This window comes from Diachasmimorpha longicaudata, chromosome 5 (genome assembly GCF_034640455.1).
Source record: "Diachasmimorpha longicaudata isolate KC_UGA_2023 chromosome 5, iyDiaLong2, whole genome shotgun sequence".
Lineage (NCBI taxonomy): Eukaryota > Metazoa > Arthropoda > Insecta > Hymenoptera > Braconidae > Diachasmimorpha > Diachasmimorpha longicaudata.
In genome coordinates, this window is record NC_087229.1 from 2,214,442 (window position 1) to 2,241,764 (window position 27,323).

Below are 27,323 nucleotides of genomic sequence, written 5' to 3' on the forward strand. Positions count from 1 at the left end.
CCAATTCCACCGCTTTGCTAGTCTACACTAGGCGACTCCTGTCTGGCGCCATACTGTCTAGCTTCTCTATTCTTTCTCCCCCACATCAATGAATTATTGACAGGTGTTAAGATCTCTTATAGATATTTTCCCCTAAACAAACACTTGTCAATCCCAGATGCTTTGGTTTCACAACGAAAATAGCACTTTTATCATTCAAATGTGGAAAAGAAAAACCATCAATAGGAGTTGTGATTCCCCAAGTGAAATGACTATCGGAGAGAAAACTTGAAAAATGTAAACAAGGATTCGTTTTTTTTGCTGCCATGATGATTCACAAGATCATGACCTTTTATTGAATTGGCTCAATGCGGTGATGGATTATTAAAGAAATGGGAAGAGATTTGGATTTTTGGGATCATCCCTACTACAAAATTATGAAGACAGCAGCCACCACAGTGGGTATATGGCCCTGCCAATCAATCAAGGACATTATCATCTATCGTTTTCGGCTTTTTTTCATTTGCATCGTTCAAATTCAGCCTCAGGTACAGTTTAACAATTAATAATATTCAACGTTTCACCTTTGGCTTTATAGTATCTTTGAATACCGTGCAGATATCAGCTTTTTGGAAGTATCGAAATGATCTGGAAATCGTTTTGGATACAATCGCTCCTTTCATTGTAGACATAGTGTTTACCCTGAAATTGATAAATGTATGCTACCATTTCAAAAAAGTGAGTGATTTTTTTTTCCTACTGTCAAAAGTTGGAAACATTCATTTGATTTTTCAGTTGAATTATCTCTTGGAACAAATTAGAGAAGACTGGAGCATTTTTTCGAAAAATAACGGACTTTATTTGCTTCATTATCACAGTAATTTTGCACGAAAACTTTCGATGGTATATATGGGTAAGTTATTTTCTTGAATGGCCTTCACTTTGATTTACTCATTTGTATCGACCAGCTGGGGATTATCAACAGTCTAAATGATTGAGAGAGTAGTAATAACGATACGGAAATCGGTACAGTTTTTTTGTGATAATTAAATTCTGATTTTCTTCCACGGGGAGAAATGGGTCAGTAAAAATTGTGTAATATTTTTGTAATTCTCAACTCAGAACATAGACCAAATAAAAAGGACGGAGGACCCATTAAACACCACAGGATTCTTCGTAAAATTCATCGCACAGTTAATTTACCTCATAGTCGAGTCAAAATAGCTTCAACTTCTCAATTTTTCAACTACGAGTGGGCGGATAGGCCAAATCGTTCTATTTTAATCACATTTTCTATCGCTGAGACGATTTCAAAGAGAAAAAAATTGAAAAATTGAAAAAATAATTTTTCCAATTTTTCAGCGACTCCCATCGATTTGTTATGGATTATCAATAGAGCAGCCCGTACATTTTACTGAAACTTCCATATTTTTTATCGCACCTGTATTGCGAGTTAGAGACTTTCCAAATAATTTTTATTAAACCGCTTGCCTTTGTACCGAAAATTTGTATATAGCATTCCACATTTTGTGATTTTACAGGAAATTGTGGGGGTAGAATTTTTTATTAAGTAGACATGAAACCAAAATAACTCTCGATATAATTTCACAAAAAAATTTATTAGAAAAATGGATAGTCCCGACCGGAATTCGAACCCGGAAACTTCCGATTATTAATCGAATCACAATTAATTGCACCTGTGATGAAATGTGCCTGTAATACAATTGTTGTTGTAATTAAATAGTACTCTAATGAATTACCCGAGTGGAAATTCCGTTAATTTTGTGACTGGGAACTGATCCTGAAAACCGGACTTCGAATCAGTTCCCGACTAGGGAAACTGGATCGGGGACTGATGTTTTAGGTGACGGTGTTTTCTATCCTGATAGGATCAGGCGAAAAACATCGTATTGCTATCAGGTGACTACGTCCGAGCCTGATCCAAATCAACTTATCATAGCTTGACCCGGCGTTCAGTATCATGAACTGATGATATTCAGTTCATATTGGGGGCCACTATCCGGATCAGTGTCAGCCCAGTCGCTCGGGACCCCGTTCAGATAAATCGTTCAACTCTTGTTGATTTATTATTTTTGGAATGTACCAGCATTTTTATTTATTAAAAGAATACCTTTACATGTTTTTAAGTCATATTTTTTAGTGTCCATTCAGTCGTCTGCATTTTGTGCACCATCTTCCACAACATTTCCTCCAGCTGCCTCCTCATCTCTGCCATTATTGTCATTGTGGTCCTCGTTGTTATTCTTCCAGGAACGACAATTATTGATGGTACCACCCAAGCCTTGCAACAGTTCTGCATCTTTATACTCTGGAATCTTCTTTTTGCTGGCTCCTTTCTTTAATTCCTCTGGAAATGAATTGAATAAATGATGATCAATCATTATATAAATTAGGGAACAAAGTGGAAATTGTCATTGGAACGGAAAATTACCTTTTATGCAAGACCATATTGGTAAAGTTGTGAATAACAACTTGTCTCCCGTCTTGAAGTAGGATTCGACATTCTGTAATGAACTATTAAAATTATTCGAAATTTCCCTGGAATCGTTCTATTATAATGTTCGATTATAAGTCGATACATGATAGAAACGTGTACCGGCCGGTTGCTCGAACGATGCCCAAGCCACACACACTCACTCGAGACGAACCACACTACTGTGATATGATCTAATAAATTTCAATTCGGCAATTTGTGAATCAAAGACAAGAAAATAACTGAAATATTTCCCCAAATAATAAATGAAATATACAAAAATAAATTTATATTAATTGTGATGCAATCAATCTCAAAGTTAAATACGTTTTTCAGAGACGCCACAGAGAGATTTCTCTAACCTCATTGCATGTATGAAGTACTTCTATATTTTACCCTATAATAACTCAATTATATTATATTTTATATCTTACCTGGCACACTGAGTTCACTGAAACCGTCTTGTCATCAAATACGTGTCAATAGGAGAAAAAAAAATCAAAGAAAGTGGCGACTGTAATGCGTTCTCGGAACTCACGCCACCTCACGCAATGCCTCACTCGATTCACTTGTCTGTTGTATGGCGGCTTTGCAACAAAGTCACTCTCAATTAATTTAGAAAATTATGTGTGTTGAGCTTTGATTAGTCATAGAAACTTTAGGGCTTATTTGCCTACCGAAACGGACGCACAAAACGTACAGACGGCTTAGCTCGAGAGCTATGACTGACTCGAGTCGTGTACCGGGCGGCTCAACGCACACACAGTGATACAGCACTGAATTTTTTTTATTGTATTGCTACACTTCAATGAAACCACAATCAGGTTATTTCTAGGAATTTTAGGGTTTGTTTGGCCACCGACAGAGACGCGAAAAACGTACAGACTGCCGATCTCGAGAGCTATGACTCACTCGAGCCGCGTACCGGGCGTCTCACACACACATATACAGAACTTGATGATTCTATTAAATTGCGACTTTTTACAGAAACCACCATCAATTCATTTAGAAAATAAATAGTGTTTATCATGTTGTGTTTCCAACACTTTATCCTGAGGAAGATCAGTTTTTTTTTTCAATTATTTTGCGTATTCTAAGGAATGAATATTGAACAGACAGAAGGTTATCATTAATATTGGATTATATGGCTTATTATTGAGAAGAGATTTCTACTCAATATTATTGGTACAAAAACGAATCGACGTGGAGAGCCGGAGAGTTAATATATACATAAACAGTTACTCCATAGGGAGAAAGAACTGAGACTTTTTTGTCGACAGATGACGATATTCTTTTAGAGTACAGCCGTCACTTCCTCGTGCCATATTAATATTAAAAGAAAGTAAAGTTCAATTCACCAAATTTTTTTTTATAATTATTTCTTGACCTATTTCCATTAATTAATAATAATGAAATTATCTTCGGGAAAATTTCATTTCAAATTAGAAAAAAATCAAACTTAATGACCTCGCGCAGCTCGAAGTAAGAAAGTCGCACCCATCCCAACCAGGAACGCATTCCAAAATTCTGCTCAGTAGCTGAGTGGGGTTGTTGGATCAAAATAGGATCATAAATGCCTGCCCAGTGTAGGAGAAGAAATTATCTGACTGAGCACAGAATACGGGAAGGCGGAGTTTATCCTGATCAAGAACACGTCTGTATGCTCTGCTCAGTAACTGATTGCTACACTTGGATCAAGCTCCTACCTAAAATGGCATTCAAATTCCCGATTGGGAGAAGTCTAGTGAAAACTGATCAGAAATACTTCAGCCTCACCTGTTCAGTTGCTGATTATGATAAATGGATCCAAACCTTATCAACTTTGACATACATGTTTCTGACGAGAAGAAACCTAGCTTGCTCTGATCAGGAATGGTTCCAAATTATCTGATTATTTACTGACCAGGGTGAATGGATCAGAATACCATCCTAATTGCGTAAGGCATCCATATTAAGGTCGAGTTCAATTTGACCTGATCAATTTAAGATCAGTACGTAGTAAGGGCTACCTTACTAGGAAGTGCCTCATCATTTTTTGATCAGTCCCTTAATGGTATTGCACTAATAGGGCCATCCGTACTCCGGGCGGATCCTAGCCTGATAGTTGATCAAGGTTGCCCTACTGAATTTCCACTCGGGTAGTTTGTAAAGAAATTGATTCGTGTTAAAATTGTCATAATTAACTATGCCGTAATTAATAAACATACAATCCACAAATTGTGATTGATATCCTGCACTCCTCTCTCACAAATACATGGAAAGAAAAATTTTGGAAAAATGACGTGACTCTTCCGTAATCTGCCAGTCAAAACCATATTCGGCAAAAATGATGGAACAGTTGCGCATTTTTTCAATGAACTTTCAGGAAAGAGTCCAGAACGTTCCAGAAAAAATATTGTAAACTATTCCTTAATGTTTACTGAATACTGTTTTCACCAGTAAATACACGGAACAGGTGCGCAATTTTTAAAGAAATTTTCTCTCCGTGTGTATTTTCCCGCGAAGGCCCGCCAATAACCCTTTTTTTATGGTGATATATTCCCTCAATAATTCCGTTTAATTTCATTTAGCCGGAGTGTACATAGGCGGGCTTTGTTATTCAACTGAACCATTGCAACAAATTATGCTCTATCATCTTCTGTACTCCAATATCACCTTGCAAAGGAGATTTTCCATGCCAATGGATTTTGGCCCTATTAATTTGGGAATCTGGTATTACCCACTGTTACTAGGATCTGCATTTTGCATTTTAATGATTCTAACGGTTATCGGTTCCTGTGATTTACTACTATTCATGTATGCAGAGCATGCTTGCGGATTGTTTAAAGGATTGGGGTAATGGATATCATGATAACAACCTCACGTTCACGGAGAACATTTCCCGGATTTTTTAATAATTTCTCTTTTCAGATATGCAATTGAACATCTGCCGTCTTATAATACGACTGCGAAGTACGACAACAGTTATGATTATATGCGGAGATGTGCACTAATCCATTGTCGTGCAATAAAGTATGTAATTGTCCTCCGATGATATTTTTTTATCATTATGTTAACCAAAGTTGTCTGAATAGTTTTGCAGAAAGTGTCAGAGATATTTTCCTTTGGTCATTCTTCGGGGTTATAGGATTGAATATGATAATAATTAGCTTAACTGCTGTACAGGTGAGAACGTGGATGTAACTATTTTCCACTGACGGAATGAATTTAGTTATTGTAAACGAAGTATTAACAATATTATTATAAACGAATGGATTGTGGTTGTAAATCAGGGTTTATTTGGTTCCACTGACAGTTCATTTGTTAATGGCTGACGAATGTATTTTTGATAAAATTTATTTGACTTGATATTCGTTATTCAAGTCATCTGTCCGATCCGTTAACTGCTAACGAATATCTATTTGGTCATATTCAACCATACAATTCGGTGATAAATAATGGATTTCGTTTGGAATAAATGAATCGTTCTATCAGTGAGAGTATTAATCATGATGCACGGAGAGAAATTTGCTATAAAAATTTAAGTAAGAGGGTCGAAAAAAATTACGATTCATAGGTTGAGGGACGATATAATGCTGTTAAGGTCGAATTTTTCGGGAGTTCTGTCAAAATTTCGGCGGATTCTAGAAATTGTAAATAGGAATTCGGAAACAATTTACGTAATATTTATTAAAATCAATAAAGGTTTTAGTGCCAGCACTGATTTTGTTTATATCTGCATCAACGTTGTTGTTAGAAATTTTCGCCTGACTAAACTGCGAGTTTTTCAATTTTTAATGAATATTGAAAAATGAAAAAAAAAATGGAAAAATTTCAGACCGACAAACCGATTTCGGTGGGTCCATTCGAAACAACGTCATTGAGACTATTTGTTTCATTATAAGTCAATTGCAAGTATCACGCTTAGGTTATTGTGATAGTGCCTTTCGGATATAGGATCCAGTGGTTCGGAGCCCACTCAAAAATGTAGATCCACTTGTGTTCTCATACGAGGACACGAGCAGAAATAAACACCACAGTCAACCTATTGATAGTATCTAGGTGAAGAAACCTAAAACAGCAAAAGGACCAAGCCGCTGAATGATAAAAAATAAATGCTGGTATGCAATTGTGAGGTACATCATTATCTAAGGTATCATATTAATGAGGCTTAGGAGGCAACTCTTTTTTTCTAATATAGGGAAGTAAAATAAAAGATTCTCAGCCGCAAGTAGAATTTATGACAATAGAAATTATGCGACAGTTCCGTAATTCCCGAGTAACAACAAAGGTCTGATAAAATCGGGTACTGGGGCCCGAAGACCCAATTCACGAAATTAAAAAAACTGGAATAATCATTTTTAAATAAATAATACCTATAAATCCAAGGAAGTGAATTAGAGTCGTAAGTAAAATTGTTCAACTTCCTGAAGATCCAATTGATGAAACTAAAAAAAACTCAGATAATGATTTTTAAATCAATATTTAAAATTGCGAAGGTCCCATAGAAAAGGCGAGACGCTCTGAAATAATATGCAGCGAGATACCTATTTTTACGGAGCCCTGCGTACTTTTTATTAGGTCCTTCGTAATTTTTATGAAACCTTTGCTCTTACTTGAAAATACGGAACGACTACCTCATTTTCATTAAATATTTTTCTCACGGCATGACGTCAATACACCGTCACCCAACTGGTATAACAAAATATACTCGAAACAATTTTTCAACTCCACCAATTGAGAATTACGCCAACTTGACTTTTGTCAATCCAGATTGTCCCGATCAAGTCAACATAGCTACGTGGGTATTCATTAGGTTTGAAATATTCGAGTTGACCCATTTGTTGACTGCTAAACCATTTGTATTGGGATATGGGTAAAAGTAGATGAATAAATGTAGCAAGACAATCAATTACTTTAACTTGAACTCTTTATTATTGGGACGAGGGTTGCATGACTGACCTAGAGGACCGATGTCCAGAGACTAAATTCTTACTATTTGAAAAACCTTTACGAAGGGAAAAAACAAAAGAACGTTTATGACTCCAGAGGATAGAGTTTCCAATAAATACCACATGTGGTAAATTCGGAGCACAATAGATCATAAATTAGTCCTTTTCTGTAGGCTCTCCCAAACACGTCACGCCTTGTCGAATGCTTTTTGAAGATAAATAGAAGAGTTGTATTTTAATTTTCCAACAATTTGTGCATATTGTTTTTTATTCGAATTTTTTCGGTAGTCGATGGTCTATTTAAAAAAACGATTCAAACCGATTGACCATTTAGCTATTGATTTCTCTCCGGGTATAAAAATAATAATGGAAAACCAATTCTGACAAATTCCCTTACACTTGAACCACCCAAATGTAGGTGATGAACAATCTAAATGCGGTGGAAAAAGTCCTCAAATATACGATATTTGTGTCCATGCAGATGGTACACCTATTCGTTGAATGTTTCACTGCTCAACGCTTAATGGACGCGAGTTTTCAACTCAAAGAGACTCTGTAAGATAAACTTAATCTCTTGCACTGACGAACAACGTTGTAAATTTTTTCGGGAATATCTAGGACGAATGCAAAATGGTATAATGCGTCAAGGAGAACGCAGAGACTGATCCCTCTGATGCTCATACGAAGCCAATCTCCAATTGTTCTCACTGCTGGAAAAATAATTGTTATGAATATGAGTACATTTGCTACGGTAAGATTGCACGTTTTTATACCTGAAAGAATCACTATTTTTTTGTTGCTTAATCGTTTATATATTATTGCAGGTTCTTAAGACAGCAGCATCATACTTCACGGTACTGTTGGCTATGCAATGAAATTCATAAATCAACACAGTAAAAAACAATGTTATTGATATCTGCGTATTATTTTTCCTTCATACATGACCTGACCTCCTTTCCCCACTCCAAATGTAGATAGTTTTGCGGAACAGATACAGAATTTTTGTGCGAAAATTCCAAAGTTTTTCTCTAAATTATTATGAAAATTATAATACTACAACGTAAAATTTCCAAATCGATACTGCCATTTGTAAGCGCATTACGAGTTCTGTTATTTTTACGGATTTTTTTTTCATCCCAATTTCAACCAATCAAATGGTGGCATTTCCCGTCACGTAGTATAAATAAAACGGGTTTACTTCGGATATTTGTCGAATATTTCCCGGTTTGTTGCTAAGCAATGAAAATATCCGATAAACAATTTATACGCGTTTCAAACCCCAAAACTGTCATTAGAAAAAATCAAGTTCAAAGACTTTACCTCGACATGAGCAGATTTGGAGGAGAACTCTTAGACATTATTGATCAAAAAATTTTAAAAATATTCCTAATAATATGGTGAAGACAAAAGCCACAATTTGGAAACAATTCTCTGCATTTTGTGCAGACAGAAAATATACGCTGTAAGCCACAACTACGAGTGAAAAACCATACCATATGACGTGAAATGCCACACAATTAATTGCTTGGAATTAGAATGAAAAAAAAACAGCCAAATAACCCTCGACCTTCAAAATTGCAGAAAAATACAGGCAAACCCTCGCGCTTTGTGCTCGGGATTTTTAACCTGCGAAACTTGTCTCTCTCGTTGCTACGCAACTAAACTCTTGGGGAAGATCCGATAATTTTGAAGGTCTTGGAGTATTACTACTGATTATTTTTCCTCTCCAAATTTCAGCCAATAGAATTGCGCCATTTGTTGATATTTTGTATAGCCTACCTCGAATTTTAGCGATTATTTTTTCCATCCAAATCTTGGCCAATAGGATTGCACCATTCGACGTTATTTTATATAGTCAACACGGTATTTCAGCGGAAATTCTTGGAAATTTCACTGGAAATTTTGCATGTTGATATATATTTAAAAAAACAAATGTTGAAGTAACCCTCAATTGTATCTGACAGATTAAATGGCAATTCGTTGAAAATTATGTCTCATGGTGCAATTCTATCGGCCAAGATTTGGATGCAAAAAATAATCCCCCGAATACCGCTCGAACTTCGAAATTATCTGATATTTCCCTCAAGGTTCCCTACAAACAAATAAGCTCGTCAAGTTTTCCAGAAAAATCACTCGCGCTTCGCGCTCGTGATTTTTAAACTGGAAAACTTGACACGTTCATTTGTTTGCAACGAACCTATCGGGAAATATCCGATAATTTCGGAGCTCTTGTGGTATTATATGCGATAATTTTTTGATAATTTTGATAAACAAACGACAACTTAACCAAATAAACCTCTTTTCATGTCATGGCACAATTCTCTTGGCCGAAATTTGGATAGGAAAAATAATCCCCTGAATACCACTCGAGCTTCAAAATTATCGAATATTTCCCGATAGATTCGTTGCAAACAAATGAAGGAGTCAAGTTTTGCAGGTTAAAAAATCACGAGTGCGAAGCACGAGTGATTTTTCCTGAAAAACTTGACGACTTCATTTGTATGCAGGGAACCTAGAGGGAAATATTCAATAATTTTGAAGCACTTGTGGTATTATATGTGAACATTTCTCTCCGTATGACGAGTGATATTCTCGTCAAGAAACGATTGTATCCTATCAAGTTTTTCCCTCAGTGTGAGGTTTTCTCCTATCCTTCGGTGAACACTATAAAAGGGAGGACTGGAAGGCGAGATGGAAATAAATCGTAAAAACCCTAGAGGATATATGAAAAGAAAATAATTTACTCATCTGCCCTACTGTGAACCGGGTGGTGTATAGCGATGTATTTTCCACCTCCAGTGATTCACGACTTACAGAGAAGTCATTGTCCTGAGAAATAAGACAAAGAACTAATTCGTCTCTTTGAATAATATTTCCATTTCTATTCTTACTCGCTTCCTATTTAATAAATCAAAGCGAGTGCCGTAGAGTCTAGAAATTTTCACCCCTTTTCCTTACATTGGGGTACTATGAAAAAGTGTGCAAATCAATCATCCACGATTGCTTTAAGCAAAAAACCCTTTTCCTCACGGTGTATTTAAAAAATTCATTGCGTTACTGTCAATCACACATAGATTTTTTTCCCCCCAGTCTAATATTTAATTCATGAGTTGTGGATAAGCCCTGGCGCCTCAATGCAGCTGCTACCGTGTGATATTATGCTGAAGGGAGGAGGAAGTTCAGGTATGGACTAAGAAAATAACTTAATCATATAATTGTCGTGAATTAGTATACACGGAAGCAAACGGTGAGAGCGTCGGGGCCACAGGTATTTTGTTTGAAATGCATATCAGTAGAGCGATAGGAAAAAAAATCCGATTGTCTTGTGAATTGAATCATATGATAAGGACAGAATAATGCACGTTTAAAGAAGAAAAGCTATGAAATTGTCAGTATTCTGTTCGTTGGTATAACAGGGAATCATTTTCATTTAATTATTTTTCATATTTTCATTCATAACAAGTTTTTGTTCATTCTCGTTTAAATTTATGCACTCAGGAAGTGAATTATTTGCATCTAATAATGTTCATTGAAATGCAGCTGAATAAACATTTTTCATTGTCCTAAACAAATATAAAAATAAATTAAAAATTTTATTGTTTGGTTCAATCTTATTCAATAAATTTTTCTTCCGTTCCAGTAAAGCTTTATGCGATCTGAATGAATAGTTGAGTTCAATGGCATAAATATCTCGCTTATTGTTGCCTATCAAATCAGACGAAGTCATAATTTTCTCTTGGAAATGAAATTATTCAACTTATGTGTAAGAATTTTCCTTGATGTTCATTCAAATAGTTTTTCTCCTCAACCAGATTAAGTGAAACTTTATGATGCCCAATTTCACTATTTTAGACAAACAATAAAATCCAAAATTCTTTCAATCACCCTTCTTCAACTCTGGACCTTGTAAATGTTTTTATGGAGATAATCCTCACTACCTTCTCAATTGCTAAATTATTTTATAATTCCGTTCTCCTATGGGCCTATTTTTACTCGGTGCCATTATTGCCTCTTATTTCTACATTTATTACATTTGACCCCCATTGATTCTTCCAGACAGATATTTTTTGGTGAATCGTCTTTCTACTTCCACCTCCCCGAGTGGAAATTCAACTCAGGCCCGGATCAAGTCCTGATTAGCTCAGACCTCATGTGTAATCAGGTACTGATCCGAGGACTGGATCAGAACTTGATAGGGCATGTAACGCCTTCACTCGTTCCGGACCTGATCAAGCCGACCTGATCCGAATTTGATCAGGCCCAACTGATCAGAATTTGATGCGGCTAGATAGCCGGAACTTGACCAGAAATTAGTCCCGTAAAACAGATCCGGATTTGATCAGGCCAAACAAATCAGGTCCTAATTAATTGAGACCCTATCCTATCCGCACCGGACAGGGTATTTAGTTAGGTGGTAAACAGACTAGGTTCAGTAAATTTAGACGTATACGTGTGAAAAGAAATGATATAATTGTTTTTAAATTTTAAATGACAAAGTATATGGACATGAAATTTACTCGGTTACAGTGGAATTCCAATTTCATCTCTAACGTCCTTTGGTCTCTTCTTCGAAGATTTATAATTATTGACTGCCGTGCTCAATGCGTCGTTCAGTTCCTCTTCTTTCAATCCCGGCAAACGTTTGATTATGGTCTCTGCTGTTAGTTGCTCTAGATATGGAAGAATAAATTTATGAACTAAAGCAATGGTAGATTGAACAAAAAATTTTCTTTTTCGAAAATGCACGTTTTCCAATAAGATAAAACTTACCTTTAATACATTTCATTATATTTCATTTATGTTTATTCCCATTAGGGAATAAATAAATAAACATAAATGAAACAACGTCGGGCTGAATGGTAAGTTCATTCCCTAATGGGAATAAACGTAAATGACAAATTCGCTAATGGGGATAAATGTAAATGACAAATGAACTTACCATTTTGGATTAGCATTAGGCACTGGATTAGGCTTTTCCTTAAATGATTTACGTCAAAAATTCACTAATAAACTGTCACAACACGAAATCACCCTTAAACCGGCACCCACGATGATTGAACCACAAAGAATGATGGCTCAGGCTATGCTTCATGGGGTGGCGGGAAGGGGGGAGGACTCAAGTATTTCAGCTATGCGTCATCTTTCTTCGTGACATAGAAACAGTCTCTGTTTATGGCCTAAACAGCCCAACATGTGGACAACCCAAAGGACAAAAGGGCCTTGTCTTTGGGTCAGACCTTTCACCCGGGACGAGCGGTGGGCAGGGGCGCGCTCGAAGGCTCTCGAGAAAAAATATGATCGAATTGGATTTATGAAATTAGGAATGAAGTAATGCCATGGCATAAATTTCTTCTTCTTGAGTACTTATATCTAGGATGATCATTTTATGAAGAATGTCATCCACACTGGAATTACTGACTCGCTCCACAATTGTTCCATCAATCACATCTGGTCCTCGTCAGATGTAACAATGATGAAAACATTGGAGTGGGGGTAAGTCGAGTCTCTATTCGTATTGGCTAGGCGCTGAAATTTCAGGTCAGAATGACCTCATCAGAATCTGATCAGTATTATTTGAAACAGACAGACCTCAGTGAACGATCAGACCAACGTTATCAGAACTTGATCAGAATTCTTGCAGGTGGACAACCCAATTTGATGTCAGGTTGACCTGACCAGAATCTGATCCGAATAAATGTACACAGACCGCACTTTAGTCCAATATTAACCCTCCCCGATCGGAACTTGATCAAAGTGAGTGCAGGTAGACAACTAAATTTGAGACCAGGCTGACCCGTCCAAAATCTGATCCGAATTATTGCAGGAGGACGGACCTCAGTATAAAATCAGGCCCATCTCATCCGAACTTGATCAAGGCCATTGCAGCTGAACGGACCTCAGGTTCAGATCAAGCTCATCATATCAGAACCTGATCAGAGTAATTCCGATCAGATGCAACAAATCAAAAACTGATCAGTTCTTGATCAAGTCTCGCCTGATCAGTTGAACCTCGCCACCACCAGATCAAGTTCTGATCAAACTTCAGGCGCGCCTGACATAATTTCCACTCAGGTCGCCAGTCAAATGGCATTTCTAGAAATTTTTCCTCTTCCATTTTTTCCATCCCTCCCACTTTTCTTCCCAAGTTGTCTCCATAATTTATCGTACTCCTCAATATCATCCCAACTGCCCAAATAGTCATCTCATCGGAGGTCTCCAGTCTGATTATATTTGTGTATAATAAATTCAATATTTGATATAAACCGTGAGTGTGAGTCATCCCCTCATTACAAATCAGGTACACAAAGAACACTTCGGCGTGTAGCAGAATTGAAAATATGGCTCTGTGTAGGTCATAACTCTGGAGCTTACAACTCCAGAGTGTTCAAATCGAATACAGTATTAAACCAATTCAATACACTTATTTTTTAAAGATTTTTTCCCTAAAACGAAATGAAACGTTCATTTATTTCAATCAAAGAAATCATTTTGATTGATGTTGGTCGCATGTTGTAGTTTCTTCGTTCCCGCAGAATAGTGCCTTGAACTAATGCTATATTCTTTCTGAAATTATAGCGGTATTTGCCAAGTATTCGATTTTCTAATGAATCAGGAAACAATCACTGGTTGAGATTGGAATATTGTCTAGGGCTCCGCAAGAAAAAATATGTGATTTATATAAATACCTGGAATCTTAGTTTGTGGGATTTTTTTCCTGTCTGTTTGCCTTTTTAAAACAGGATATGATTGTTATAAATTGTATTCTCCATTGATTTTTTTCAATTTTCGTGAATTTGAAGAAATGTCGGATGCTAGGGATATATGGAACCATCCCTACTACAACATGGCGACAATGGTGACGAGTTTTATGGGCCAGTGGCCCTATCAGTCCACAAGGATACACGTGGCAGCTGCTGTAATGACTTTTTCTATTATCGGCATGATGGACATCGCACAGGTACTGTAAAATCATTCTTTTAACTATTGAAAAAAGAATTTGCTTTTGTCGTACGAAGCTGTACGTTAATATTATTTATGTGAGTGCTGAAATTTATAGCTCACATTTAACTTAATTATTGATAGCTACTATGCTTATTATTTATTATAGTTATTTACACTGGCGATTTTGGTGTCTTAATTCAAGTTATCCATATTGAAATTGTCACTTATCGTGTGATGGTAGCTGACACTGAGTGTATATATGTCTATAAGGTGTGTGAATAAGGCTTTCCCGTTTTTTTCAAATTTTGAGCCTTTATTGTGAAAAAACGGTTACAAATGAATTGTTGAAAGTATTGGCCATCGCTAGCTACACCTTTTTCCCATCTTTCTAGCAACATACGAATCCCGTTGCGAAAAAATTCGACCGGTTTGGCCTCTATCCAGTCATCCACCCATTTTTTGGCTTCCTCGTAGGAATGGAAGTGCTGGTCAGCCAGGCCATGCGTCATCGATTTGAAGAGATGGTAATCAGACGGAGCAATGTCTGGACTATACGGCGGGTGGGGTAGGGCTTCCCATTTGAGCGTTTCTAAGTATGTTTTCACCGACTGTGCAACATGTGGGCGAGCATTGTCATGTTGCAAAATAACTTTGTCGTGCCTGTCGGAGTATTGTGGCCGTTTTTCTCGCAGTGCGCGGCTCAAACGCATCAATTGTCGTCGATAGACCTCGCCTGTGATCCTTTCATTCGGTTTCAGAAGCTCATAGTAAACCAGACCTAGCTGGTCCCACCATATACAGAGCATGAGCTTGGCGCCATGAATATTTGGCTTGGCCGTCGATGATGATGCATGGCCGGGTAGTCTCCATGATTTTCTTCGCTTCGGATTATCGTAACGGATGCACTTTTCATCGCCAGTCACGATACGATGCAGAAAACCCTTTCTTTTATGTCGCTGAAGCAGCTGTTCGCAAGTGAAAAAACGCCGTTCGACGTCTCTCAGCTTCAGTTCGTACGGCACCCAATTTCCTTGCTTTTGGATCATTCCCATGGCTTTCAAACGCTTGGAAATGGTTGTTCGGTCAACTCCCAATGCTTCAGCAAGTTCTTCTTGCGTTTGACACGAATCTTCATCAAGCAAAGTCGCCAATTCTTGATCTTCAAAGATTTGCGGCCGCCCGGAACGCTCCTTGTCTTCCACGTCGAAATCACCACTTTTGAAGCGTCGAAACCATCCGCGAACACTTGAATCATCGACACAACCTTCTCCATAAGCTTCCTGAAGCAATAGATGCGTCTCGGCAGCAGATTTCTTCAAATTGAACCAATAAAGTGAAACTTCCCGCAAATGACGTCAACTCGGCTCAAATTTCGACATTTTCACGATATCAAAAATTTATGATGCGAAAAAATTTCAACTAATGTGTTAGCGTAGAATTGTTGACAGATGAATAAGCTTTGATTATGACATATGTAATCATTGAATACTCGCACAGTATTGGTGGCAGCATCTCTTACAAAAAACGGGAAAGACTTATTCACACACCTTATATTTAGACTTTTACAAGATTTAGGCAATCCCTCTTGGGATGTCCAATGAGCCGGTCGGTCATTTTGCCCACAGCTCCAGGAAGTCACCTGGCCGAAAGGCCAGGTGTCACCATCTGCCCGAGTGGAAATTCCGTTAATTTTGTGACTGGGAACTGATCCTGAAAACCTGACTTCGAATCAGTTCCTGACTAGGGAAACTGGATCAGGGACTGATGTTTGAGGTGACGGTGTTTTCTATCCTGATAGGATCAGGCGAAAAACATCGTATTGCTATCAGGTGACTACGTCCGAGCCAGATCCAAATCAACTTATCATAGCTTGACCCGGCGTTCAGTATCATGAACTGATGATATTCAGTTCATATTGGGGGCCACTATCCGGATCAGTGTCAGCCCAGTCGCTCGGGACCCCGTTCAGATAAATCGTTCAGAACTTGTTGATTTATTATTTTTGGAATGTACCAGCATTTTTATTTATTAAAAGAATACCTTTACATGTTTTTAAGTCATATTTTTTAGTGTCCATTCAGTCGTCTGCATTTTGTGCACCATCTTCCACAACATTTCCTCCAGCTGCCTCCTCATCTCTGCCATTATTGTCATTGTGGTCCTCGTTGTTATTCTTCCAGGAACGACAATTATTGATGGTACCACCCAAGCCTTGCAACAGTTCTGCATCTTTATACTCTGGAATCTTCTTTTTGCTGGCTCCTTTCTTTAATTCCTCTGGAAATGAATTGAATAAATGATGATCAATCATTATATAAATTAGGGAACAAAGTGGAAATTGTCATTGGAACGGAAAATTACCTTTTATGCAAGACCATATTGGTAAAGTTGTGAATAACAACTTGTCTCCCGTCTTTTTTTGGGCAGTATAGTGCTGGAGAAGTTCTTTAGTCATAAGAGGCTTCAGGATGAAACCAATGTTCTTCGATAAGGATTTCTTTACATTGATGAGACTAGAAATTCGGGCACACTGAAAAAAATCAATAAAGTAGAAACACTAATCATGGTTCATGAGTAAGAGGAATGAAAGAAAAAAGTCTTGCAATGGTGTTACGGAAATCTTACTCACGGAGGAGCCTGTTGTTGAACTGATTTAACTTATCGACGCTGTCACAATAATGATGATGCAAATTCCCACTGAGGGGTACCTGTCTCTCAACGTTTCTTGTGCGGTCATTGGACCAATCCTCGCGCATCTGCACCATGTCTCCTTTTAACTGGCCCACCGCTGATGTTAAATTCCGCAACAGTCGAAGACATAATAGTAGAAGTTGATGAGGGTCTTGGTTCGAATTTGGAAGATGTTGAGCAAGGGCCACTGTCGACCTCATTCGAGGAAATGTAGCTGGAGTATGCACTATGCTTGCGTGGGAGGACTTGGACGTAGTTTGAGGAGAATTGTCCATCATTGATGTCGATCTCTTTTTCTCGCAGTCGAATCTGCGTCTGGATGACGAAGGTTGAACATCCACACTGTCAGTAACATCACGGTCTCCAACTACTTTTTGATCTGTGAATGAAATAATAAATACTCAATAATGGCTGAATTTATAGAATTTCGAAATGCAGTCAGTAGAAAAAAATATTCCGAGATTTATCAAGCTGAGATTCACCTGAATTTGTGATATTTGAAGCGGAGGAGGCTGTCAAAAGTCCTTGAGTTTTTGTCTTTTGACTGGTCGATGATTTAGACCTTGCAATTTCCATTTCTTTATCAATTTCAGTGCTGCCTTGGTCTAGAAAAGTAAGAAATATAATTTAATGTTTTATCGATACGATTATCAGTATATTAACAGTTTTCTCATTACACCCGTCTTTTTTTTCTCAATTCTTCGACGTTTAGAAGATGGTTGAGGTGAAGAGTCTGTGAAAACTGTCTTTTTCTTACTGATCTTCTTACGTTTAACAAATTCTTCGGGTGAAGAATCGGAGACAACTTTCCTTCGTTCCTCACGAAGTTTCGATGACTTTTCAATCTCCATTTCGTTTTCCATTTCCGGTGAGGAATCGGCGACAATTTGCTTGCGTTTTCTTTCTCCGTCAGAACGTTTATTTCTCTGCTTTTTCACGTTTTCTTTATCTCCTGTATCCGAAGACTCATCTATAAATATTATAAATTCATTCGATTCAAACCTCAGCATGGATAAGGACATTACACTCGGAATGAGTAAATTGTTATAAATTTTTTAATTCTGTGAACTGACCGACTTCTATCGAAATCCTATCATCATCCTTATCATCTAGAGGTCCACCTGCCTGAGAAAAGAGGTCTTTGATCTCATAATGATTGTGATTCGTCTTTCTTAATATAATCATTTTTTTCAATCCCTCAATTTTTTGTTGACTGTGCTCGTGATCTGAGAAGCCGTATGGAAGGTCTTTCAAGATCTGTAGTCGCTCCAAAGCAATATCATATGTGTCTGAAAATGGATAATGGAAAATTATTGAATAGAAGAAAATATATATATTTTGGGCAAATATTCGAAATCCAGTATTAACCTGCACCCCCTCTCAGGTCGACCGGATAATATTTCCATCTTTTGGGAGGAGCATTATAGGTTCTCAATAATGATTCTGTCAGCTCGGATTCATCACCAGCGTGAAACAAACTCAAGAATTGTTTTTTCTTCTCATCATATTTGACCCAGGGATTAGCCGCAATGTCGAAAGTAGCTCCTTCCTCAATAAAATGGACGAGTAGGTACTTATAATTTTTGAATGTAGGATTCGACATTCTGTAATGAACTATTAAAATTATTCGAAATTTCCCTGGAATCGTTCTATTATATTGTTCGATTATAAGTCGATACATGATAGAAACATGTACCGGCCGGTTGCTCGAACGAGGCCCAAGCCACACACACTCACTCGAGACGAACCACACTACTGTGAGATGATCTAATAAATTTTAATTCCGCAATTTGTGAATCAAAGACAAGAAAATAACTGAAATATTTCCCCAAATAATAAATGAAATATACAAAAATAAATTTATATTAATTGTGATGCAATCAATCTCAAAGTTAAATACGTTTTTCAGAGACGCCACAGAGAGATTTCTCTAACCTCATTGCATGTATGAAGTACTTCTATATTTCACCCTATAATAACTCAATTATATTATATTTTATATCTTACCTGGTACACTGAGTTCACTGAAACGTGTCAATAGGAGAAAAAAAATCAAAGAAAGTGGCGACTGTAATGCGTTCTCGGAATTCACGCCACCTCACGCAATGCCTCAGTCGATTCACTTGTCTGTTGTATGGCGACTTTGCAACAAAGTCACTCTCAATTAATTTAGAAAATTATGTGTGTCGAGCTTTGATTATTCGTAGAAACTTTAGGGCCTATTTGCCTACCGAAACGGACGCACAAAACGTACAGACGGCTTAGCTCGAGAGCTATGACTAACTCGAGCCGCGTACCGGGCGTCTCACACACACTGATACAGAACTTGATGATTCTATTAAATTGCGACTTTTCACAGAAACCACCATCAATTCATTTAGAAAATAAATAGTGTTTATCATGTTGTGTTTCCAACACTTTATCCTGAGGAAGATCAGTTTTTTTTTCAATTATTTTGCGTATTCTAAGGAATGAATATTGAACAGACAGAAGGTTATCATTAATATTGGATTATATGGCTTATTATTGAGAAGAGATTTCTACTCAATATTATTGGTACAAAAACGAATCAACGTGGAGAGCCGGAGAGTTAATATATACATAAACAGTTACTCCATAGGGAGAAAGAACTGAGACTTTTTTGTCGACAGATGACGATATTCTTTTAGAGTACAGACGTCACTTCCTCGTGCCATATTAATATTAAAAGAAAGTAAAGTTCAATTCACCAAATTATTTTTTATAATTATTTCTTGACCTATTTCCATTAATTAATAATAATGAAATTATCTTCGGGAAAATTTCATTTCAAATTAGAAAAAAAATCAAACTTAATGAGTATGTCGTACCACCCTCTGGACTAAGAGTTCATTTTGGGGCACTAATTCTAAAGAAACATGGGGTATACAACAATTGTATCACGGAAAACGAGCCAAGCATGGCATGAAACGAGAGTTTTAGCGATCGCAGAGCCGCCTATTCATCGTTTCTAGCTTGGCACAGACTTATGAGTGATAGATTAGAAAACCTCGCGCAGCTCGACGTAAGAAAGTCGCACCCATCCCAACCAGGAACGCATTCCAACATTCTGCTCAGTAGCTGAGTGGGGTTGTTGGATCAAAATAGGATCATAAATGCCTGCCCAGTGTAGGAGAAGAAATTATCTGACTGAGCACAGAATACGGGAAGACGGAGTTTATCCTGATCAAGAACACGTCTGTATGCTCTGCTCAGTAACTGATTGCTACACTTGGATCAAGCTCCTACCCAAAATGGCATTCAAGTTCCCGATAGGGAGAAGTCTAGTGAAAACTGATCAGAAATACTTCAGCCTCACCTGTTCAGTTGTTGATCATGATAAATGGATCCAAACCTTATCAACTTTGACATACATGTTTCTGACGGGAAGAAACCTAGCTTGCTCTGATCAGGAATGGTTCCAAATTATCTGATTATTTACTGACCAGGGTGAATGGATCAGAATACCATCCTAATTGCGTAAGGCATCCATATTAAGGTCGAGTTCAATTTGACCTGATCAATTTAAGATCAGTACGTAGTAAGACCTACCTTACTAGCAAGTGCCTCATCATTTTTTGATCAGTCCCTTAACGGTATTGCACTAATAGGGCCATCCGTACTCCTGGCGGATCCTAGCCTGATAGTTGATCAGGGTTGCCCTACTGAATTTCCTCTCGGGTGTGCCTTGCGTGCAATTTCGCAGAGCCCATCGAATCTGTCCCTATGAACGTAAATTTCCCGAACGCATATGATCCTGAAGCCATCCCAACGGATCTCCTCCAGGCCACTCGATCTTGTGGTTAAGTGGTGAGAGTCTTCTTCCGTCAGCCCGCCTCGTACGCGTCGGGGTCGCTCCCCTTACCTATTTTTGCTAGATATCCAACAAGGGTCCAGTGTGCAGTAATAAGCCCCACCAAAGAGGGGAGTTTCATGCTGTTCAGGCCGACAATGTGCTGACTAGCTTTTTCGTAGGATTGTGTAGTAGGGACCCCGTAGGTCTGGCAGACTCTCCAGAGCTCCATTTCTCCACAACCCCCCTCACCGCTTTCCTCCGAATCATATACTTTACATGAACTGTGCGGACCCCTACGTGGTTTTTTACTGCACACTCACACATCAGACATCCTTTCATGGCTAACTGGTCGGCTTTTTCATTGCCGAGAATGCCATCGTGGCCTGACATCTGTGCCACTTCTAGCTGATTATGCACAGCTATCCTCTCCATTATCTCAGTGCAAGCGTTTACTAACCGAGAGCAGCTCACGCTTCCGTGGAATGCCCTTAGTGCACCGATGTTATCCGAGCGGATGTATATTCTCTTGCCCCTGTCCTACTTGTCGAGCGCTATCGCTGCACAGGCTCTCGGGGGAGCTAATTCCGTTTGGAGCACGGTTGCGTGTCACTCCAGTCCAATGGCACTCCGAGTTGAGGGCCCATCCGACCAGATTCCCGCCCCCGCACGATAGCCAGTCCATAGCTAGAGCCATTTGTGTACCAGACCAGCCCCTTGGGCGGCGACCACTCGGCATCGCCTCCCGTTAGAGTTTCCTCGTAGTAAAGATCGACCATGAATGATTTATGGAAGTGCCACTGCGGTCTGCATGTGTCTCCTCCCTGGGACAGTGTCTCACTCAGATCTATGTCCGCAACAAGGATGGCCGTAGGACCACTCTTGGCTCCTCTCCACGTCCCCGGAAGCTGCATCCTCGCAGCCGTCAACTTGCCCCTCTCTTTTATGTCAAGGTGTCGTGGCTGGACGAAAAGCAGAGCTTCCAGCGCTGCTGTGGGGATCGTCCTCAGGGTCCCTGATATATGTCAATTTAATTTATTTTTATAAATACATAATTTTTAATTATAAATGAAATAAATTTTATTGAATGAATATAAGTTTATCAATGTGTAATATGTATTTTATAGGCATTATATAGATACATAAGATAATTAAAATTGAAAATTATATTAAATATATTATATTTAATTTTAGTAGATTATAGGGCTCGAAATAATCAAACACTGTTAAGTATCTTAAACACTGATTATTAGTATTAAAATGATTTGGCTCCAGACTGTCAAGAGGTATTTTTCTGAACGAAAACTTATAACAAACTATATTGAATATCGAGGAATTGAAGTTTATAGCTAAATCGTTTGATATTATTTAGTAAATCCCTGTTCATAATCTAATAAACTAACTTATCACGTGTGATGTCCAGATTGGCCTCCTCTTCAGAGGACAATATAATGTCTCCTCCTACCCTTATATTGGTCTTTCCTTTCGTGACTCTCCCTGGTCACCAGATGCATTTTGAGAGAAATCCACTCCAAGAAAGTCCCTCCGGAACTTTTCCTCTTTTTTTATTATAACATAATGGAAAGGATCCACAGTATTAAAGGAATAAATATTCCCTAAATCCGGAAATATAAAAACTTTGAACAAGTGAATTTTGTAAACGGGGAAACGCCGAAATCCAACAAATTTCTTTGAAAAAGTTATTACTATATCATATGATATCTTAGCGAAATAACACGGTGACACTAAACGATTGTGAATTAACGATTTTTATTACCCGTGTAAACACGGTTCATTCTACTCGCAATTTTTTTAATAATAAATGAAGATGATTGAATGAGGAGTGTAACCCCCTATACATATAATGTGACTCGACCTTTCATGGCTAAGAAATTTGCAGAGGCAACTGACAAAAAATATGGAAAATATATCAAATTTATTTATAAATATTGGAAAGGCTGTAATGTACAAATCTGAATCAAATTAGACCTCGAGGGAAAAATGTAAAATAGCTAGTGTAAGACTAATGATAGTGTCTATAATCCATTATACAAGCGATATCACATTAAACAAATAATTTTAAAAATGTGAAAAAACGGTGCGAAAATCTATTACGTCATGTTTATTGTTCAAGATATCCGCTCTTTGGGTAAATCGGGGCGATTTCCTGGTTCTTCTGGACTGCATCGCGCCCCTTATCATTGATGTTGCGTTGGTAACAAAATACGTGAATAATTGTTATCATTATCGCATGGCAAGTTATGCAGTTATCGTTAATTTTAATAACACAATCATTGCGGATATTTTATTCAATTTTCAGATGGTTTACCTTTTGGAGAAAATGAAGTACAACTGGAATATTTTTCCAAAAAATAATGGACTTCATGTGCTTCATGAATACAGTACTTTCGGGAAAAAATTCATGAGGATATACATGAGTGAGACATTTAATTCAATAATAATCATATTGATTCTCCATTGGTGTGACTAATAAAATATTTCTTCAAGCGGCGATATGGTTGAGTGTTGTAAGTTACATAACTGAACCATTGCAGGAGAGATTGATGGTTCATCTTCTGTATCCTAACGTCACATTACCAAAGCGATTTTCGATGCCCTTCGAATTTGGCCCTATCGATGTGGACACGTGGTATTATCAGCTCTGGTGTGCAACATCATTTGGTATTTTGACGCGTATGACAGTCATCGGTTCATGTGATTTATTGATGTTCATATTTGCTGAACATACAAATGGATTACTCAGGGGATTGGGGTGACGTAGAACATGACTAATAAAATGATGAACACTCACATTTTCAGAGTAAATTTTTCATTGCAGATATGCCATTGAACATCTGCCTCCGTACGACGAGTCTGCAAGTAATGACGAAAGTTTTGACTACATGAGACGCTGTATAATCACTCATAGCCGGGCGATAGAGTATGTAATCAATAATTACTAATCATCCGCTGATGAACAAAACGCTCGGCGATCCGTGGTCAAAATTTCCGTCCTAATATTTCCAACTGAAAAAAGTTAATAAAGGACTAGAAATTTTTTCTGGTATAGTTGTCCTCTTGAGATTGAATCTGTTAATTGTACTCTTAGGATATAATCATTAGTCCATTAATTAATTATTCGGGGAATGACTGAAACGTTTTAATTCCCGAGTGGAAATTCAGTAAAATGACACGGATTTCATATCAGTTTAGGATGGGGAATGGGTGAGATTAGTTTTGATAGTGGATGAGGAACTGATAAAGCTCTGAAAGGGCATTCCCCAATAAGTTAGCCCTTTTGTGAAAATTGATTGAGACTACTATATTGAGAAATTTTTAGCTCCACAACGTCGGTTAATTTCGCGTTAGATGAATTGGAGGCTGATCATTAGATGAAGAATCGTCCTTGGTTCCACCGGGTGAGGAAATAATTTCTTTCATCTGAGATAGCACCAGTTTTTGATACCGAGTTTTTGATCAGGGCGGAATCAAGTAATTTGGACCAGGACCCAATCAGGCTCCCTGATCCGAATTGGATCTGACATGGTGATCGGATTTGGATGTAAAACAGCGTTACATACCTTGTCAGTTCCTGATCTGGTATCTGGATCAGTAAATAATTACAAATTACCCCAAGAGAACAATTCTTTACAAATTACGCGTCTGTTCCGTAATTTGCCAGTGAAAATCGTATTCAGTTAAAATTCCGGAACAGTTACGCGTCTTCTCACTGATCGTTCCACACCTTTTCTAGAATGTTTTGGACTTTTTCCTAAAAGTTCACTGAAAAGGTGCGTAACTGTTCCGTACTTTTTCTTTCCGTGCAGTTTTTCAGGATTCGCTGATTAGTAACCTAATGAAATTTCCACTCGGGTCCCGAGTCGACATATGTATCTGCCCCTTACTACGCCTCAATAGTCCCGTTTAGTCTTCGTTCAGGCCTCAGCGTCGATTTGGAACTCAAATACGAGGAGTGAAAAGTCCTTAACCGTTTAGAACCTCGATTTTAGCCTCCTTGTACTCCTGCAAAATATTCTACTTCCTTCATGGCCTCCTAAACATTTTGGTCTCCAAGTTTTCCAATATCAGTATGAGACAAATCTATAATAAACATAAATTATAGTAAAATTGTATTGTGAATGACGGAACAGAATATATAAACGAGACAACAAATCAATAGAAGTTCATTTAAATGAGATAGAAAAAAGATTTTTTTCTTTCCGCTGGAACTTGTGACGAGGCCACATAACATTCTTTGTCTCACCCCCTGCGCCCCCTCATCATCATCACTTTCGCTCTGTGTTTCACACCGTTGAAGAACCTCCCCCCCCCCCTGTCCATTACTCACCACACTTACCACCGACTGCGGAGAGCCTACTCACCATGCGGATGTCGTTACCCCCCCCCCCAAGATGCCTGCCAGGATCACTCGTTACACCCGGAAATCAACGATTACCAACCGAAGAGCCCCAAATATATCGCGGAGAGTCTCAACTGCCCGAATAACAGACACCCGCATCGTAGCTGTCCCGGAGTATAGAGGTTATAGGAAGGTTATTTGACAACGCGCATTTAAGTGAAGAGAACTACCCAGAGACAATTAATAAAAGTGACCCAGACACCCCTACCTGGAGGAGAGGTTGAAGTAGACGTGTGAGCCCTTGATACCGGTGTGTCTATTGGAGGGCTGAAACCCCAGAACACCCGCGAAGTGGGCGACCCGCAAAGAACGGTGGAGAACGTCGGTCAAGACCAGCACCGAGTGAGCACCCTTCCATCCCTCTTTCCCCAGCAGACATCTTTCTCCCTATTGTAGCAACAAACCTCCCTTCCAACGGTGACCCCCTATTACCTTCATCTCATATATATATTATTTACAATTCTTGGATCCCCTAAACTCTACCCTTTTTATTTAAATATTAGTCTTCCCCCTTGTTCTTTTGCGTCGAGTGGCCCAACATGTGACCTACCTTACCCCACCCCTCGATAATATTCAAAGGCATAATTTATTAATCGTTGTCGATTTCTTAATAATCTATTCAATAAACTATTTCTTCATAATTTGCCGTTGTCCCCTCTTATTTAACGACCTGCCCTCTAATTATTCTCTAATATTAGGAGAAATGTCACAAACTAGATCAAGAAATCACTTATCATTGTTTCATCTTATCCCGTCGATCCCTCCTGACACACCCTTTCCTGCAATAGTCGCGACCGGTGAGGCTAAATTGAGGACTATCCGGATGATAAAGCTTGAGACTTGCGAATCGAAGACAAACTTGTCGACTCGAGGTTGTACGCGATTTTCCTATAAATTTTTTCATCTTCAAATTCAGATATTAATCCAGGAAAGTGTAAAATTTGAATGACTTTCATGAATTTTGTATAATCCCTCCAGAAAATTTATGCCCAGTTCTTCGGTACCTTATTAAGAATAATCTATGTGACATCAATCAGTGGAAACCTTGTCACCGAAGTCTATCAATTATTTGATCGCGAAAATTTTTTCCTCAAATCAAAAGCTACGAAACCCAATCTGATGACATCATATCACTGAATTGATATTAAATTTTTAATGAGTAGATTTGCAGAACACGTCAGAGACATTTACCTGTGGTCTTTCTTTGGAGTGATCGGATTCAATATGATCCTGATGAGTATCACTGGTGTGCAAGTACAGTATCTACATCGTGATCATTATAATAAATAATTACGACTGAATTACTATCATTCATTAACCTTAGATAGTGAATAATATGGATGATTCTAAAAAGCTGATCAAGTTCGTCGTCAACATGATAATGCAGATGATGCACCTCTTTGTCGAGTGTTTGGTAGCTCAACGAGTTATGGACGCCAGTTTCGACCTGAAGGAGACTATGTGCGTTGATTTTGCTCCCATACTTGTTCATTTTAGCACAATTGCTTCATCATACGATCAATGACATCTTCAAAATTGTAGAACAAATGCAAAGTGGTATGACGCTTCGACAAAGACCCAGAAATTGATACCTCTGATGCTGTTGAGGGCTCAAAATCCGGTGGTGTTGACTGCTGGAAAAGTAATTGTTATGGGTATGGATACCTATGCTGTGGTAAGACTATAAATCAATACATCCTTACCATTATTTTCTGATGTATAATGACCTTGTCCTTGACCTTGTCGTGTCCTTGTCTCATCGCAGGTGCTGAAAACAGCGGCTTCTTATTTTACGGTTTTCGTGGCAATGCAATAGGACAACATCGTGGCTGTCGTTCTTTTTCTTCAATGGTCTCGTTGGATAAAATAGCAAAACTTCATTGAATAGTTCTCCATTAGATAATCTAGGAAGTTGCAATGTTTTCAACTTTTCTTCCACCTCAAGTCACTTGATTAGTATATAATGTTATCAATGATTCTGTAGATGAAAATTGTTAATCGCCTGTTTTCTTAACTCAATAAAATACTGAAATATGGAGGAAATTGTACTCAGTC

The 27,323-nt window shown here is 38.1% G+C and overlaps 3 protein-coding genes and 1 long non-coding RNA gene across 13 annotated transcripts; 2 read left to right on the forward strand and 2 right to left on the reverse strand.

Moving 5' to 3' along the window:
• Nucleotides 1–216: 216 nt before the first annotated feature.
• Nucleotides 217–8,395, forward strand: LOC135162731 (odorant receptor 63a-like). 7 transcript variants are annotated; one of them, XM_064121511.1, is made up of 9 exons: nucleotides 217–527; nucleotides 598–717; nucleotides 775–892; nucleotides 5,044–5,308; nucleotides 5,384–5,485; nucleotides 5,536–5,638; nucleotides 7,886–7,959; nucleotides 8,023–8,155; nucleotides 8,229–8,395. In XM_064121511.1, exons 1-9 carry the CDS (start codon nucleotides 372–374, stop codon nucleotides 8,277–8,279), a joined length of 1,122 nt encoding a protein of 373 aa, XP_063977581.1. In that variant the 5' UTR covers nucleotides 217–371; the 3' UTR covers nucleotides 8,280–8,395. The 7 variants fall into 7 exon arrangements, with proteins under 7 accessions (XP_063977581.1, XP_063977579.1, XP_063977576.1 ...); XM_064121509.1 differs by having other exon boundaries at nucleotides 218–527; nucleotides 598–696; nucleotides 7,823–7,959; XM_064121506.1 differs by having other exon boundaries at nucleotides 219–527; nucleotides 7,823–7,959.
• On the reverse strand, nucleotides 2,056–4,086 carry LOC135162738 (uncharacterized). Its single transcript, XR_010299006.1, has 3 exons — nucleotides 2,908–4,086; nucleotides 2,432–2,514; nucleotides 2,056–2,347 (listed from the first exon to the last, which is right to left on the reverse strand). It is a non-coding gene; the product is annotated as an uncharacterized LOC135162738 (long non-coding RNA).
• A 2,113-nt stretch (nucleotides 8,396–10,508) lies between the features above and the next one.
• Nucleotides 10,509–27,174, forward strand: LOC135162730 (odorant receptor 82a-like). 2 transcript variants are annotated; one of them, XM_064121504.1, is made up of 10 exons: nucleotides 10,509–10,587; nucleotides 14,205–14,362; nucleotides 22,983–23,102; nucleotides 23,169–23,286; nucleotides 23,357–23,621; nucleotides 23,688–23,789; nucleotides 26,432–26,522; nucleotides 26,593–26,729; nucleotides 26,811–26,943; nucleotides 27,034–27,174. In XM_064121504.1, exons 1-10 carry the CDS (start codon nucleotides 10,539–10,541, stop codon nucleotides 27,082–27,084), a joined length of 1,224 nt encoding a protein of 407 aa, XP_063977574.1. In that variant the 5' UTR covers nucleotides 10,509–10,538; the 3' UTR covers nucleotides 27,085–27,174. The 2 variants fall into 2 exon arrangements, with proteins under 2 accessions (XP_063977574.1, XP_063977575.1); XM_064121505.1 differs by having other exon boundaries at nucleotides 10,578–10,672.
• Nucleotides 15,638–26,587, reverse strand: LOC135162725 (uncharacterized). 3 transcript variants are annotated; one of them, XM_064121491.1, is made up of 12 exons: nucleotides 26,460–26,587; nucleotides 24,659–24,949; nucleotides 23,809–23,875; nucleotides 23,661–23,722; nucleotides 20,608–23,587; nucleotides 18,406–18,651; nucleotides 18,111–18,326; nucleotides 17,717–18,007; nucleotides 17,520–17,642; nucleotides 16,976–17,416; nucleotides 16,708–16,876; nucleotides 15,638–16,623 (listed from the first exon to the last, which is right to left on the reverse strand). In XM_064121491.1, the coding sequence occupies exons 6-11, from the start codon at nucleotides 18,638–18,640 to the stop codon at nucleotides 16,860–16,862; spliced, it is 1,323 nt and encodes a 440-aa protein (XP_063977561.1). In that variant the 5' UTR covers nucleotides 18,641–18,651; nucleotides 20,608–23,587; nucleotides 23,661–23,722; nucleotides 23,809–23,875; nucleotides 24,659–24,949; nucleotides 26,460–26,587; the 3' UTR covers nucleotides 15,638–16,623; nucleotides 16,708–16,859. The 3 variants fall into 3 exon arrangements, with proteins under 3 accessions (XP_063977561.1, XP_063977562.1, XP_063977560.1); XM_064121492.1 differs by lacking the exons at nucleotides 20,608–23,587; nucleotides 23,661–23,722; nucleotides 23,809–23,875; nucleotides 24,659–24,949; nucleotides 26,460–26,587 and having other exon boundaries at nucleotides 17,807–18,007; nucleotides 18,406–20,597; XM_064121490.1 differs by lacking the exons at nucleotides 20,608–23,587; nucleotides 23,661–23,722; nucleotides 23,809–23,875; nucleotides 24,659–24,949; nucleotides 26,460–26,587 and having other exon boundaries at nucleotides 18,406–20,597.
• Nucleotides 27,175–27,323: the final 149 nt, after the last annotated feature.

Bases quoted from the DNA above. Each gene is read 5' to 3' on its own strand.
- LOC135162731 (XM_064121506.1), top strand. From the start codon at position 372: ATGGGAAGAGATTTGGATTTTTGGGATCATCCCTACTACAAAATTATG. The intron at 893-5,043 runs GTAAGTTATTTT...AATTTCATTTAG, and splicing joins ACTTTCGATGGTATATATGG to CCGGAGTGTACATAGGCGGG. The intron at 5,639-7,822 runs GTGAGAACGTGG...ACCCAAATGTAG, and splicing joins TTAGCTTAACTGCTGTACAG to GTGATGAACAATCTAAATGC.
- LOC135162730 (XM_064121504.1), top strand. From the start codon at position 10,539: ATGCAGCTGCTACCGTGTGATATTATGCTGAAGGGAGGAGGAAGTTCA. The intron at 10,588-14,204 runs GTATGGACTAAG...GTGAATTTGAAG, and splicing joins GAAGGGAGGAGGAAGTTCAG to AAATGTCGGATGCTAGGGAT. The intron at 23,790-26,431 runs GTATGTAATCAA...TTTAATGAGTAG, and splicing joins ACTCATAGCCGGGCGATAGA to ATTTGCAGAACACGTCAGAG.
- LOC135162725 (XM_064121490.1), bottom strand. From the start codon at position 18,718: ATGTATCGACTTATAATCGAACAATATAATAGAACGATTCCAGGGAAA. The intron at 17,643-17,716 runs GTGTAATGAGAA...TTACTTTTCTAG, and splicing joins AATTGAGAAAAAAAAGACGG to ACCAAGGCAGCACTGAAATT. The intron at 17,417-17,519 runs GTGAATCTCAGC...TTTCATTCACAG, and splicing joins TTCAAATATCACAAATTCAG to ATCAAAAAGTAGTTGGAGAC.